Source organism: Heteronotia binoei, chromosome 10 (genome assembly GCF_032191835.1).
Source record: "Heteronotia binoei isolate CCM8104 ecotype False Entrance Well chromosome 10, APGP_CSIRO_Hbin_v1, whole genome shotgun sequence".
Taxonomy (NCBI): domain Eukaryota; kingdom Metazoa; phylum Chordata; class Lepidosauria; order Squamata; family Gekkonidae; genus Heteronotia; species Heteronotia binoei.
Genome location: NC_083232.1, coordinates 45,027,489 through 45,041,805, shown reverse-complemented (window position 1 = coordinate 45,041,805; position 14,317 = coordinate 45,027,489). Strand labels below are relative to the sequence as shown.

The 14,317-nt window shown below is 39.3% G+C and overlaps 1 protein-coding gene across 2 annotated transcripts in view; it reads left to right on the top strand.

Annotated features, from left to right (window-relative positions):
- Positions 1–14,317, top strand: part of SLC25A13 (solute carrier family 25 member 13) — a 124,602-nt gene that overhangs the window by 84,656 nt on the left and 25,629 nt on the right. For both annotated transcript variants that reach the window (XM_060248535.1, XM_060248534.1), the window contains 2 exons: positions 1,504–1,556; positions 2,351–2,431. In XM_060248535.1, coding sequence (XP_060104518.1) covers positions 1,504–1,556; positions 2,351–2,431 — 134 coding nt within the window. The remainder of the gene's footprint in view (positions 1–1,503; positions 1,557–2,350; positions 2,432–14,317) is intronic.

Below are 14,317 nucleotides of genomic sequence, written 5' to 3'. Positions count from 1 at the left end.
ACTCTTGGTCCATCAAAGTCAGTATTATCTATTCAGACCAGCAAGGGTTCTCCAAGGTCTCAGGGACAGGCCTTTCATATCATCTCCTACCTGATACTTACAACTGGAGAGGCTGCAAATTGAACCTAGGATCTTCTGCGTGCCAAGCAGAGTCTCTGCCACTGAGCCACAGCCCCTCCCTCAAAGAAGGAAAAGAAGGGTAAAGGCAGGGTTTTTTAGAAGCAGTTAAAGACAGATTTGTAGAAGGCAGCAGTAGTTGAAACAAAATTGGTTTGTTCCAAAACCAAGCATAAACAGAAAATCTCAAAAGCAGAAGGCGGGGAAAACAACATAATGTTACCCATCATCACATCTGGAATGTTGTAAAAGAGACACCTCTTAACACTTGTACAAAATTTGTTAGGTATTTTTACTGAAACAAGAAAATTAGTGTGACTTCAAATTGTGTATGTGTGTGTTGACTTTCTCAGAAATGCTCTGTTGCTTAAGCAGGGAGTGCTTTTGTAGGAGATTAATCTTTGGTGTGTGTACACAGAATATTTTATACAATGATCAGTTCAAACCCTGTTGAAAATTTCAGTTCAGAACAGCAGAAGAAATCCAGCATCTGCTATGCCTATATGCTGTCTTTATTTCTGTTTTTGCAGTAAGAAAAATCACACAGCTGAAATTCTAAACAGCAATCCTGTGCTGACCTCTTTATTTTTCAATTTATTTTCTTATTGCTCCTGTTCTTGCTGCTAATATCATGTGTGAGACTACTTAAGATTTATATAGTGCTTTTGACTCTTCAAAGCATTTCTCAGACTATTTCAGTAAGCTGTACAACAATCTTGTAAGGTAGGTAGGTGTTACGTTGCAGTTGTAGGGCTGAGATTGAGGAAAGGGCGCTGACTTGTGGCCACCTAATAGATCTGTTGGTGAGTTTTGAACTAGGGGCTTTCTAATTCTTGACTATAGTGACACTTTTGGTTCTCTGCACTTTTGGTTCTCTTGTATGTTGCAGAAACATTTAGAGAGTGAACTGTTTGAACACCACCCCTCAATGCTTATGAAGAACTGGTTAGCAAATGAGAACTTAGGGCAAAACATCAAGCTGTTTCTTGACAAATTCCCCATGTGTACAAACTCACTGTACATACACTCACACTTAGATTTCCTTTCTGGGGGTGCAGCTGAAGGCAAATGCTAGCTGTATTGCTCCTACAGAAGCCCAAGGAAAAGCTGTGCAGGCAGCATTTTTATTTGAATTGCGCTCTGTATGTATTTCACACTTAGGAGCAAATTATTGATGTGGATAGAGTATTACTGGATTTGATGGAGTGCTGAAAACTTGGTGTGTGTGTGTTTAAAGTGAAATGTCTAGGTACTCTTTTAAGCATAATAGTAGAAAATTGCTCTAAAATTCTCCCGCTTACCGGCTGAACTTTGAACATAACTGTTTGTTTCCTAAGTTAATACTAAGTGTGATGTGATACATTTATACTCTTTCTATATTTGTAGGTCTTTTGCCACAGTTATTGGGAGTGGCCCCAGAGAAGGCTATCAAGCTTACTGTAAGTTTATGAAAACTGGCTGTTTTTTCCTTTTGTCCATTTATGTTCTTGCATGTCCAGTGAGAAGACATAGGGGGTTTCTGTGCTTAAAACCTGTATAATAGTGCATAGTGTCTTGGGATTAAACCTAAATTTACAGAATGCTATCCATATTGCATCTCAAATCTGGTCACTGTGAGTGGTGCTTGGTTCCTGTGCTTTTAAAGAGAGAAACTAAAATGAAAATCATCTGGTTGCCTCATTTGAAAAGTCTACACTGTTTAGCAACTCTACAGTAGTTGTTTCAAAACAGCACAAACCTTGACTTCCACACCCTCAGTCACACCAGTGTTTATTGCCTACTAGTTTAACCTAAATAAATATAGCATGCAGTGGAAATCTGAGTATGCAAAGAGGCCTTTTCATCTGTTTGTATATGTCCACTGTTCCTTCCTTTGCATAGTACTTTAAAGACAAAGAGCTTCTAATAAATTAATCCATAACCAGTTTTAAACATGGTTTTAAATTTTAGTTTAAAAACCCTGTGCGCACTTATTTGGATGTCAGCTCAGTTAAAATCATAATGTTCTTATTAAATAATATTTATCCAAAAATAAATACATGCACACCCTCACACCTCCAATTGATATACAGACAGCAATCCATGCTATAAATTGGTTTTAAAGCCCAATAAATATATCCTCTTTGAGTATGTAATATAGTAATGATTTACATTTACAGCTAGTTCTTATTCCTTAAATGAAGATTAACGGGACATGTTTCCTATCTTCATTTGGCTATTTTTGTTCTTTAAGGTAAATGATTTTGTGAGAGACAAATTTATGAACAAAGATGGGTCTGTTCCTCTCGTAGCAGAGATTCTGGCTGGTGGCTGTGTAAGTATCTTTACTCATTTTATTTTATGTTTTATAGGAGTATTTCAGCATTTAGTTATGTAATATAACTACAAAGACCAAGGTTTTAGTTGACTGGTGCAGCTAACCCAGCATATTAAATAGCTAATCATTTTATAAGTGCAAGGATAAATAGTTTTGGAGTCACTCTAAAAGCATTGGGTTTTGTGGTGCTTCTTGGTCTAGCCCCACTGGCTGAAGCTTTTTGCTTTAGTGACACAGTATCTATGTGTCAATTTTAAAAGTCAGTGAAAGGATTTGGTTATGCGTCCATTCTGCCACCTTGTCATCCATCCCTTCCTCTCCTCTACTGTTCTATCTCACCTACTAATTTTCAGATTTACACCATAATACCAGAATTTGAAAACAGCAAAAACATCTCACGCTTTCTCGTTGCCATAGTGTCGGCAGGTTGTGTAATGTTAACTGGGAGCATCATGTGTTCCAAAATGTAGGCTGCTTATAAAATGCACTATGCAAAGCTTGTTTTGCTTGGTCAGAATACTATCTTAATGAGCAGAGTTGTGTTTGATTCTCTAAAACAACATTTCTGCAATTTAGTTTTGCAACAGCAATTCATGTAATTATAACAAGCACTGTATTGGGGTGTATTGATTTTTGTTCAAGCAATTATAAATCCTTTTTACATGAAATGAACTCTTGTTCAAAGATGAGTGCCATTTTAAAGACAGAGAGAGCTGTTCATTTAAGTTGGCTTTGATCAGCGGGGCAGGGCAGAGCTGGTGCTGTTCCAAGTTGACTGGTATATTTCTGCTGTCATAAGAAGGATGAGGTCACTCTTGAAAGCAGCTTATATCTGTGCTGAAAAGAATGTGGAACCCAAAAGGGGTGAATAGTTCTAAAATATTAAGAGATGAAGAGAGTTGCACAGTTATGTTTGCAAATGGAAGTGCTATATACACCCTGGATATTGGACTGTATCTTTTCACGGCAGTGCAGGTTAAGAAGTTCTAGCTTTCTTTCATTCTCATGACATGCGGGTGATGTCTGCCTGTTCTGTTTGATCACTGACCTGTCACAGACTGCCAGGTAGGCTCACCTGCTCTGTAATTGAAGGAGCATTCAAGGAGGAATTAAAAAAGAGTATTAACCTTCTTATGTGTATTTTTCTATTGCATGATAATAAAAATTAAAATGAAATCAAGTGCTTGATGGTACAGATCCCCAAACCATTAAGAAAACCCCCAAAGCAGCCCACCAGTTTGATTAAGAAGTTTGAATAAATCTCTCCCTTTTTTCTAAATCATGAATTGCCATTTTTATAAAGGCTTTCTCTCTCTCTCTCTCTCTTTTTTAGTAGTTTGGCATAGATCAATCAGAGGCTGATTTCTTAGCCATACTTTCCAAAGTGCTGTGTGCGCTGAATCTCTCAGTTGGCATTTGAGACTCTAAAATTAATTATGCGATTCTGCATAATTTCCTGGCAGTGGATAGTTGGTGGCATAGAGCCCAGGGGTTCTTTTGAACTGAAAATGTTTAACTAAAGGGCATAGAGCTGTGCCAGGCAGATAGGATGAGGCTTGTGTTGTCTCCCAATGGGTGGTCCTGTTTTGTTATGTCTCTGTATCTCTTTCAAAGCTGGCAGTACAGACTGAGGTGGCAATGCCTCCATATTGGACAAGGGCTGCTTTTCTGATTGTTCTAAAAACAGACTCAAGTTGTTGAGAAGACTGTCCCAGTGAATGCTTGGATTTTGAAAGCCTTAAGAGTTCTCTTGTGTAGAACGGTGGAATATGATCTTAGGCAGTGATAACAAACACAAAAACCCTTTGCAGTGAGACTAAAATTCTGAATTCTGTAAGGGAGGGGAGAACTTCAGTTAATCATGAAAGTATCTTTTGAAATGTAACCCATATAGAGGAGAGGTGAAAGGATCATATACTGACATCTTTGCTGTCTTGTCCACTGCAAGGTGATGGTTTTGCCTTGCTTTCTTGTATCTCCTAAGCGATGAACAGTTTGATTTCATGTAGATTTTTAGCAAGCTTTAGCAAGCAGTCAGAAAAAAAAATTATCCATTCCTTGAGGTCAGCATATTGCAATTTAGAGGCAGTTTTAAAAACAGTGAAATCTAGAAAAGGGGAAAGTGTTCCCCCATGGTTCAACAGTCCTTCTGGAATTCAAAGGGCTTGGCTGCTATCATGTGAACTAGCTGCACTTTCCTGTTCACAACATTAGTGATGTTGCTTGATGTCTGAGCCACTGGGGAGCTGAACAATTACAGAGAATTAGTGCACACGGTTGATTTTTTACACTAGCAACCACAAAGCTGCTTGTTTTGTTGAGTAAGCCATTTTCAGACTTGTAAACTGTTTTTCTTCACTGGGGCCATGTGTGTGTGTGTGTGTGAAGGTTTTTGTTTCATGACTCTGTGGTATTCAATGCAAGGACTGGTTAAGTTCATGGGACTGGGTTTTGTTTAATAAGAAGATGAAGTGGTGGGCTGATTTTTAGTGTGTGGGGGGAAATCTTAGGTTATTTTTCAGATAGTGAGCAGATTTGGCAAGACTGTGTTGTAAATTACTTCAAAAATGTTTCTTATCAGTATGGAATTCAAGTAAAATGTTGAAATAAAAAAACCCAAACCATGAACCTGTTAACAGGGCAAATCGATTGATTTCAATGAACCTAGAAATATATAACTCAACTTAGAACTGCACTGTAAATTACAAAATGTTTGATGGCATGCCCCCTGCACAGTGAATGGTCCTGTAGCTTGAACTTTGTTTTATAAAGCCTCATGCAGCATCTGGCATAATTACAACGGACCCAGCTCTTCATTTTCAAGGCCTTTTGCTTCCTTTAAGATTACATGGGTACAGCATGTATGAAAGAGCTGTTTTTTACATGGTTGTGTTTGCAACCCAACATTGCTGGAGGTGTTAGTGTCTGCCCAGAGATCCCCCCCCCCAAAAAAAAGTTGTCCTTTGCAGTAGCCAAAAGTAAGCAGAACCGGAATAATATTGCTAATGGCATTGTGGTATTGCTAATGACATTGTGCCTTTCAGTAGAAAAATAGTTCTTTTGAAGGCATTTTACTGCAGTAGCCGTTCCCAGGAAGCTCTAGGTGTTTGGAGCCAGCTTAGGCCATTCTAATTACAGCAACTTAGAAGCCAAGTCTCATTTGCGATCAGTGGGAGTTTCAAATAAATGTACTTGGAGTTGGGGTTCAAGATGGGATTTGGGCACAGCCCACGTTAAGAAACCAGGCTTGGGTTTGCAAAGTGTCTGTTCCTCTTTAATGTGGCCAATTAACTGTTGGTCACTTTTTGAGTGTTACAGGAGCATTTGAGATAGTACTGCATTATTCCTATAAGAGAGAGACACTTATATGTAGGTTGTAGACCTCACTTAAGTCACTTATATGAGTTTCAAACTTTGGGCTTTCTACAAACCTAGAATGCACAGGTTTGCCAATAAATACTGGTTCATCCCACTTTGCCAAATCGTCACTATATCTGACAAGGCGTCATGTGTGGATACTTAAATCCAAAGACTGGAACCATGAAGAGACAAGCCAGATCTGAGAAAAGCCCCAGGTTTGCAGAAAAATCTGGGGGGAGATCCCCAAATGATAGAAACAGCTCCTATAACTTTAAGAAATGGATGCTATCTCAGTGGCCATTGTGGGGGTAGCTAGGAAACCATCAGTAAAAGAAAGTGGGCTGAAGCAGTTCTAAGGCTGTTTTGGCCTCCCAGGCCACCCATGCTCTCCCTCCCTTGCCTTGGAGGGAGGAGTCATTGGGTCCTGGCAGCAACCACCAACTGTCTCACTACTACACAACTAGCATGGCTCACTCAGGCCCAGCAGCAACCACCTACCAGTTTACTACTATTTAACAGCAGCTACTACATGAAAGCCAGTGTGGTGCAGTGGTAAGAGTGTCAGACTGGAACCTAGGAAACCCAAGTTCAGATCCCTGTCCTGCCATAATTGGGTGATCTTGGGCCCAGCACTCAATCTCAGCGTAACTTACCTCACAAGGTTGTGTGAGAATAAAATGGAGGAGGGGAGAACAATATAAACTGCATTGGGTCCCCATTGGGGAGAAAGGCAGGGTATAAATGAATTAAATAAAAGATTAGGGGAGCAGGAGAGACTGGTGGGTGTGAAGGAGAGAAGGAAGCAGGAAAAGGTGAGGATATGGGTGTCAAGAGGAGGGAAAGAGGAAATAGCTTGGAAAAGGCAATACGCAGGAAAATGAAGTGTCCCCCCACGAGTCCTTGCTGAAAAGATTGTGGATTCCTAAAAGTCTGAGATGGGGCCGATGGGAGAGTTTCCAGGATGTGAGGGCTCTGGCTGCGACATCTGTCACTCCATTGCTCGCCAGGGTTGATTTGGCTGATCTTCCTGGCTATGCAGGTGTCCCCTACCTCTCTCACCACTCCATGTGTGTCCCTCCTGAAGCTGTGTGGTTGGTGGAAGAGGACAACCATCCCAGATAGGAGGAGTGTACCATTCTATGGTCAAGGGTATACAATAGCTGAAGTCCCTTGCTAAAACCTCCAAACAAGCTCAAGGTCCATTTGTAGGAGAAGAGCTTCTAGCAGGCTCTGTTGGTGTTCCACTGGAGGCTCTGTGTTCCTTGGTTGCATGCAGCAATGACTACTGAGTGTTAGACTCACAATAGGGGTGTTTCAGCTGATGAAAAGATAAAATGGCATGCAAACTCAGGTGTTTTCTATCCCCAGTATATCTGTGCTGCAAGTCCCCCCCACCCAGCATGTCTAGAGGCATATCTAGATTTCAGATTTGGTACAGAAGCCCTGTTTTCTAACCATCACTTCGGAGAGGAAAGGAGTGGAGGCTTACAGTGCCATCATAAGGAGACTTAAACCCTTCTGAGATCACTGACATAAATGGATGTACAAAGGTGTAACTCTGCTCCAGATGTACGTCGGTGTCCTCATGTACGTATTTCCTGCATTATGGCAGGAAACAGTCAAATATTTTTTCTCTGCAGGGGCACAACTACCTTCCTGCCCTGGGCCCTGAACTACTGGAGCTGACCCTCTGCTGCTCTTTGTTTCTTGTCTGCCTTACATGGATGGTGGGAGGAAAGCTTGTGCTTTCTCATCATCTGTTCATCCCATGCTTATCTCTAGGCTACACACACTACAAAAAATTTAAAAGGCATGGGATTCTAGTGTGTTGGTCTCCCATTTGCTTGGAACAGAATGGGGTGGAAGCTAGACCTCTAACCACAGCTTAATTACAGATTTCTGCTCGTCTTCTAGAAATAACACTGTTGTTTACACCTTTACACCATTTAAAAATAATAATTTAGATGTGTTTGCTATGAAGCTTGAACAGGACCATTCTGCTTGATTAGCTAACAACTTTGTAAAGAAAACAGTAATATTTTATGATGTCGAACAATGTGTTTAGTCTAGCAATATGTTCACAAAGCCAAAGAATACTGTAGAGGGCTTAAACGTGCTTAATAACAGGAAGAGGCACTAAAGCAGAAGGGCTGAAAAGAAGCCATTTGTACAATATTGCAGTATTTTGAAATTGCTAACAAAACTCTCAAAAACTGGTGGCATGATATGCAGAAAGAATTCTAGCTAAGTTTGTTATTTAGAAAAACAAATTATATATTCCTTTCTCAGCTGCTACCCAGTTTAAACCTGTGAGCATGGAGCTTTTTTTTTTCTTTTTAAATAATCTTTTGGGTATCATCAAGCAGGCAGGTTAGCATGTATGCTAGCAAACTACTCACACCCCAAAATAATTACGGGCAGCCAAGTTTGCTCTGGGCTGCACAGTGCAAAAGACTTGCCATGTTTCTGCAAGATCGGACATTGAGTGATTCCAGAAGTAACTCCACTTGGCACAATAACAGATTACAAGGACTTTTCAGTGCACCATGTTTTTGCTTTTATTTTCAACATAACCATGTTAATTCATTTGGTGTGATTTGAGCCTGTATTTCTGAGCAGATTTCAGAGTAGTGACGACTCTGCAGTGCTGCAGCTCACTATAGTGGTATTTGTGTCATTCACTTGTAGGAAGCTATGCTAGAATGAAGAAAATGGAAAGTTGTCACTTTGAGCAGAAAATGAGAAGTTGCTGCAAATAATCTGATAAGTGATTTGGCAAAAATCTGCATGATGGAGATTGGAAAACTGAGTTTTTAATGATGATCCTGATTTGTGGGGTGGGGAGGGCTTGGGGGAATGGAGGGCATATCTGGGTAGAGAGACATGCCTGGAGAAAAATTTAATTCTCACTTTATAGGGGAGGTCTTAAGTTATGCTGTCTAATATAAAAACACACGCTATGTAGTATTAGCTCAGCTGGTTACATCCATGTTTGAGGTATAATTTGAACACCATTAAAATCTTGAGGGGGGGTCATTAATCTGAACTGAAGTAGGGCTCAGAACTGATATCGACTGAATCCAGCTACAGAGAGGTGGATGTGAGAGCAACTTTCTTTCTTTGTGAAGCTGGAGTTGTTGCTACGAGCCAATTTATCCTTTAATGAAATAACAATTGCTTTTCCCACAGGCCTGTAACATTCTGTTAAATGAAAGAGAGATGAAAGTTACTATTTCTTAATGTAGACTGTTTCATACACCTTTTCTTCCTTGTAATATGTATTTATTTTTTTCTTTGTGATTAAAGCTACACATGCAGAACTTTTTTAGTAAAGAAAAATGAGTATTTTGAACAGTGCAATCTAAAGAGATGGTATTTTTACAGGTTATTCTGTGACTATCAAGTTTTAAGTCCTTGAATATCCTATTTATCTCCTTTCCCTTACAGGAATGTAAAGGGTTTCATTTTTAAAAATACAGTAGAGTGGTTTTTCTTTTCTTTCTTTTCTTTTCTTAAAAAAAACTAGCTTCACTTCCACCTCTTTCAAAAAATAAATTGAGTTTTAGTCAATAAAAAAACTTTTTTAAAATAATAAAAGGGTATAATAAAGACCAATGTCATTCAATACTACTATATCCCTCTGTCCCCCCTCCCCCCCCAAAAAGGCAGAGGACAGTGTCATAGATTTTAATACAGCTACCAGACCTTAAGACATGGAAGGTCTGTAAATCATTAAATGTTACTACTTCTGCTACTTGCAGTCAAAATAGACACATACTCAAGGCAGAGCCGAATGTTAACATATTTGACAAACCTGTGACTTAATTGCTTTTATAACATCAATCAAATAGGCTCCACTTTGATTTCTTGGCTAGGCTTCTGAAGAACTGCTATAGCTAATAAAGTGAAAAATATCAAGTCTTCTGTTTTTACAGCACAGAACTGGTCAGAGCTTGTAAATAAACCATATTTTCCTACTTAAGACACACCATTAGAAAATTAAAATAAGGAAATCTTAAAATTTTGCAACTTATATTTCTCAGAAATGTAAATCTGTGCAGTATTAATCTTTCTGTTAACATTCTGCAGTGTTTTCACAGTTAAGCACAGTGACTGATTCTTAATAAGCATATTATTTAATTTTGGTTCAGTTTGTTTAAGAAGCTCCCCCCACCCCATTTTTCTTGGCATTTTAGTATGAAATGTGTATGTTTCTGAGAATATTTTTTTAAAGCTGTATTGTCCTTGGCTATTCAAACTGCATGTTTTGTTTTGTTTTTTTTTAAAAAACATTCCTCAATATTTGAAGAAATATAAAACTAAATTGTAGATTAGGGAATTGCAATGTCTGCTGTCTGCTGGCTCTCCACTTATGGAGGGTCTTTTTGGCAACCAAGTAGAGGGAAGTGAAGCAAGCAGAGATCCCATAGGAACATACGTTGCAGCAGAGCTTAGTGCATGTACATGCCCACATACCTGCAAAAATTCACATTTGCACAACTTTCTGATGATGCACTTCCCAGTTACAGTGAAAACCACTGAATTCACCTATGGCATAACAAGAAAGGATGCCACAGTTTAAAAGCTTGCCACATCTTAAAGCATCTGGGGGAACACAGAAATGCCTAACTATGTGTTGGATATGTGCTGTATTGGCTAGTAACTGGTATGGTGTAATGATTAGTGTGAGTGTATGGTATAGTGATTAGTAGGATCTGGGATACATCCAGGTTTGAATCTCCACTGTGCCATGAAAGCTTGCTGGGTGAAGCTATGCCAATTACATGCTCGCAGCCTAACATGTCTCACAGAGTTGTGAGGATAAAATGGAAGAGAGGAGGATAATATAAGCCATATAATATAACATAACTCTCTGTCTGGGGCAGTAATGCTAAATACTCTTGGTGCTTGGTGGGGGCAACAGTGGGAGGGTTTCTAGTGTCCTGGCCTCACTGATGGACCTCTTGATAGCACCAGGTTTTTTGGGCACTGTGTGACAGAGTGTTTTACCGGATGGGCCATTGACCTGACCCAACATGGCTTCACTTATGTTCTTATTTCGTGTTTCCTTTGGGGAGAAGCAGAATTTAAATAAGTAAATAAATAAATATCAATTTCTAACAGTGGCCCATATTAGAATACTGTGGTCACATCCTGTAATATTCTAGATAGGCTTGGTCTACTCATTCTTCAAAACTTAAACAAAGAGATTCAGAAAAGGACATCTCCAAGTTATCAAGAGATTTCAAAACTGCCTCTATGAGGAAAGACCTTTTTATTTTGAAAGTGAATAAACTGTGGGAGAAAGAAATTACACAAATGTCTAAACTTGCAAATGGTATGGAGAAAGCAGGTACAGAGATTTTGTCCTCCCTCTTTTTCATTATACTAGAATTTGAAACAGTAGACCTAAGACAGACAAAAGAAAGTTCTTCCTCACATAGCACACAGTGAAAGTTTGGAATTGGCTGTCACAGGATGTGGTGATGGCCAGAGGGAGCCCACACGTGTATAGAGACAAGTTATAATAATTGTTATGAGCCACGGCAGCTAGATGGAGCCTCCATATCTGAGGAAGTAAATTGCTCAGTGCTGGTAGCTGAGGGGCAAGTAACAAAACATCTCGCTTTCTGTTGGAAACAGGATGCTGCACTTGATGTCCTTTGGCCTCTTTCTCCAGTCTTTTATTAACTCAGGCTGGTCTTGCCTTTGGGAAAGCCTCAACTACACCCCATTTTCAAGTAGAGCATTTAAGTTGCTTTCTCCATTTTCACCATGCTTAAATGTTCCTTGTGGTTCAGCAAATCATTTCCTTGGAAGTCTCCGGTGAGTTTCTAGCATGATTTCTCAACGTTTGGTATATACATAGTTGTAGTCATGTAGAATCCAAAATGCGTGGACTTGGGAAGCAATGGAAAGCAATCCCTCAACATGCATTAATAAAACATTAATAATACACAATGACCTGAAAATTATTATCTGAGACCAAAGCAAACAACCACACAGCTTCTTCTCCTGAGTTATAGGTACGGCGGTCAGTGCTTAGCTAATAATGCTTTTCTCCTAAGCAATCGAATGCTCTTTTGTCAGACAAAGGAGAAATATCTAAATATTTCTCCATTACTCCTTTTCTACCCAGGGGAGTTCAGAGAAAGGATGGAAAAGAATGATAGACATCTGTGTACAAGGTTATACTGCCATCGAGAGGTGTCTAGTGATATTGTTTGATTTTTTTTAAGCCACTGAAAAAGTGTAGAAAAAATTATGTTAAAAACATAGTAACCTACAATATTGAATGGGATGAGGCATATTCGTTGCTGTCATGTGTGGTCATTGCGTCCCTAACACTTCAGCATTTAGCCTCAAGTCATGTCATGCAAGGAATATTGACTGTGCTTTCATGGTTGAAAAATAACTGTCTTGAGATTGAAATGTAGGATTTGTGTTCAAAGAATGTTGTGTGGTATAGTGGGTCCCTCCCCCCCCCCCACAGGATGTTGCTGAAGTTTTGAAGTAGAACCAGTTGTGAATATGAGAGTTTACACTTCCTGCAAACTGCTTCTTCTACCTCTTGTTGGGTGTGTCTGTATGATGCTTTCATTTCTTCCTCCCTCCAAGGAATTTCTAATGGCATCTCAAACCTCTTGACAGTCTGAAGTAGGTTAGACTGAACTATCAGGCTATCTAGTGAGCTTTCTACTTAACCCAGAATTTGGGCCTGGGTTTTCCACATCTAAAGCCAACGTTTCAGTCCCTGTACTGTTTTGGCAAATCCAAAATATCATCATTGGTAAGACAATGACCTCAGGATGTGTTTTTCTTCCTTTTTTTTGTATATACATCCAGTTGGATAAAATTGCTGTTCTGAGTACAAAATAGTAAGAATTCTACTACTGTTACACTTCTTTGTCATGCAAAGTGCACTGGTTATGGAAATCTTACAGGGTTTCCTGTCCATGGTTGTATTGACTCTGCTTCTCTGTCTCCAATAGCATGACTGATACATTTGCATCACAGTTGTTATATCTGCTCTGGTGACTGGCCATGTATTCTACCTCAAATGTTGTTACTCCGTTTCTCAAAAAAAAAAAAATAATCTCAAAATGACTTACAGTTTGAAACATAAAAGGACCTACCTTCCTGCTGTAACTAGTCATACATTTGGTGATACTTACTGATGTGGAAAACTCTGAAACTGTATAAATTTCATTAATGTAGGACAATTGCTTAATAAATAATAATCACATTTTCATCCTGCTTTTCGACAAAAAATGTGCTCCCAAAATGCCACATCTGATGAAAGCCAATGTAACTGCTGATTAAAATATCACTTAAAAGGTGCTTTGGGAAGGGATCCTCAGGGTCTGTGTCCAAGCACAGTGTAAGGGTAGATAACTGTTTCCTTTAGTACTGCTGTCTTCACTGATGGCAGCTGGTCACTGGGGACAACTGGATCCTTTCATCTTTTGGAGTTTTTGCAGAACTGATTCAATTGCTGCAAGACAAAGAAGCCTTACAGGGCCTGAAACTTAGAGGCTAGAAACTTTTTAAGCAAAAACTAAAAGTGAGATTTTCAGTCCTTCGGATTACATTTTTATCCTCCTCTTTCTCCAAGGAGCAAAGAATGGAATGTATCTTTTCCCCCTCCCCATTTTATGTTAACAGCAACTCTGTGAAGTCAGTTAGGCTGACAGATACAGTGATAGGCCCAAGGTTGCCCAGGGATTTCATGGCAAGAGTGGAGATTTGAACCAGTTCCTGGTCTGGCATTGCTATACCATGCAGGAACTCTGTTTCATTCCTTGTACCAGATTCTTCACTCTTCTGGAATTATGAAATGTAGGTAGCCTTGATTGTAAAGGCATCACTGAATATAGACTACTCAGATTCAGTCTGCCTTTATTCTTTAGATCGTTATTTAATCTTCTTGGCTTGCAAACTCTTCAGAGTAAGATTGGGAGTAGTAAATCGATTTTAAAAATAATGAAGTATTTAGAGCCTCCAACAATTTTTCAGAGTGAGACAGGAAGAAAATGATTAAGGGGAGACTTCTTGAATTAATTATTTCTGTGTAAGGATAATGTCCATAGTTGCAGCTCATTAAAGAAAATAGAAGGAAATGGCTCATTGCATATCAATCATGGAAAATGCTCGAAGGAGAGCCAGAGTGGACTTGGAAACTAAACTTTGGCTGGAGATCAGAAACAAGTGACCTAGCCTCTCGTAACCTTGAGAACTACTGTTGATTTCAAAGACTTTTAAGGCTGGAATGGTCATCCTTGCTGTATTAACGCAATCCATCTGCATTAGATCCCTCCACCATGTGTTTTGAGGAAACATTGAGATTCCCCATTTGATGGTGATGGCCCATATGAACTGATTAAGTATACTTTATTTTCATACTGGCATTTTAAAATTTGAAATTCTTGAGTATTGTTGTCAAAAAAGGACAGCAGTCTTTGGAGCATTTTTGTGGGCAAATGGTCTGAGCCACCACTGAGAGGCACATCTGCAGGGCTCTTT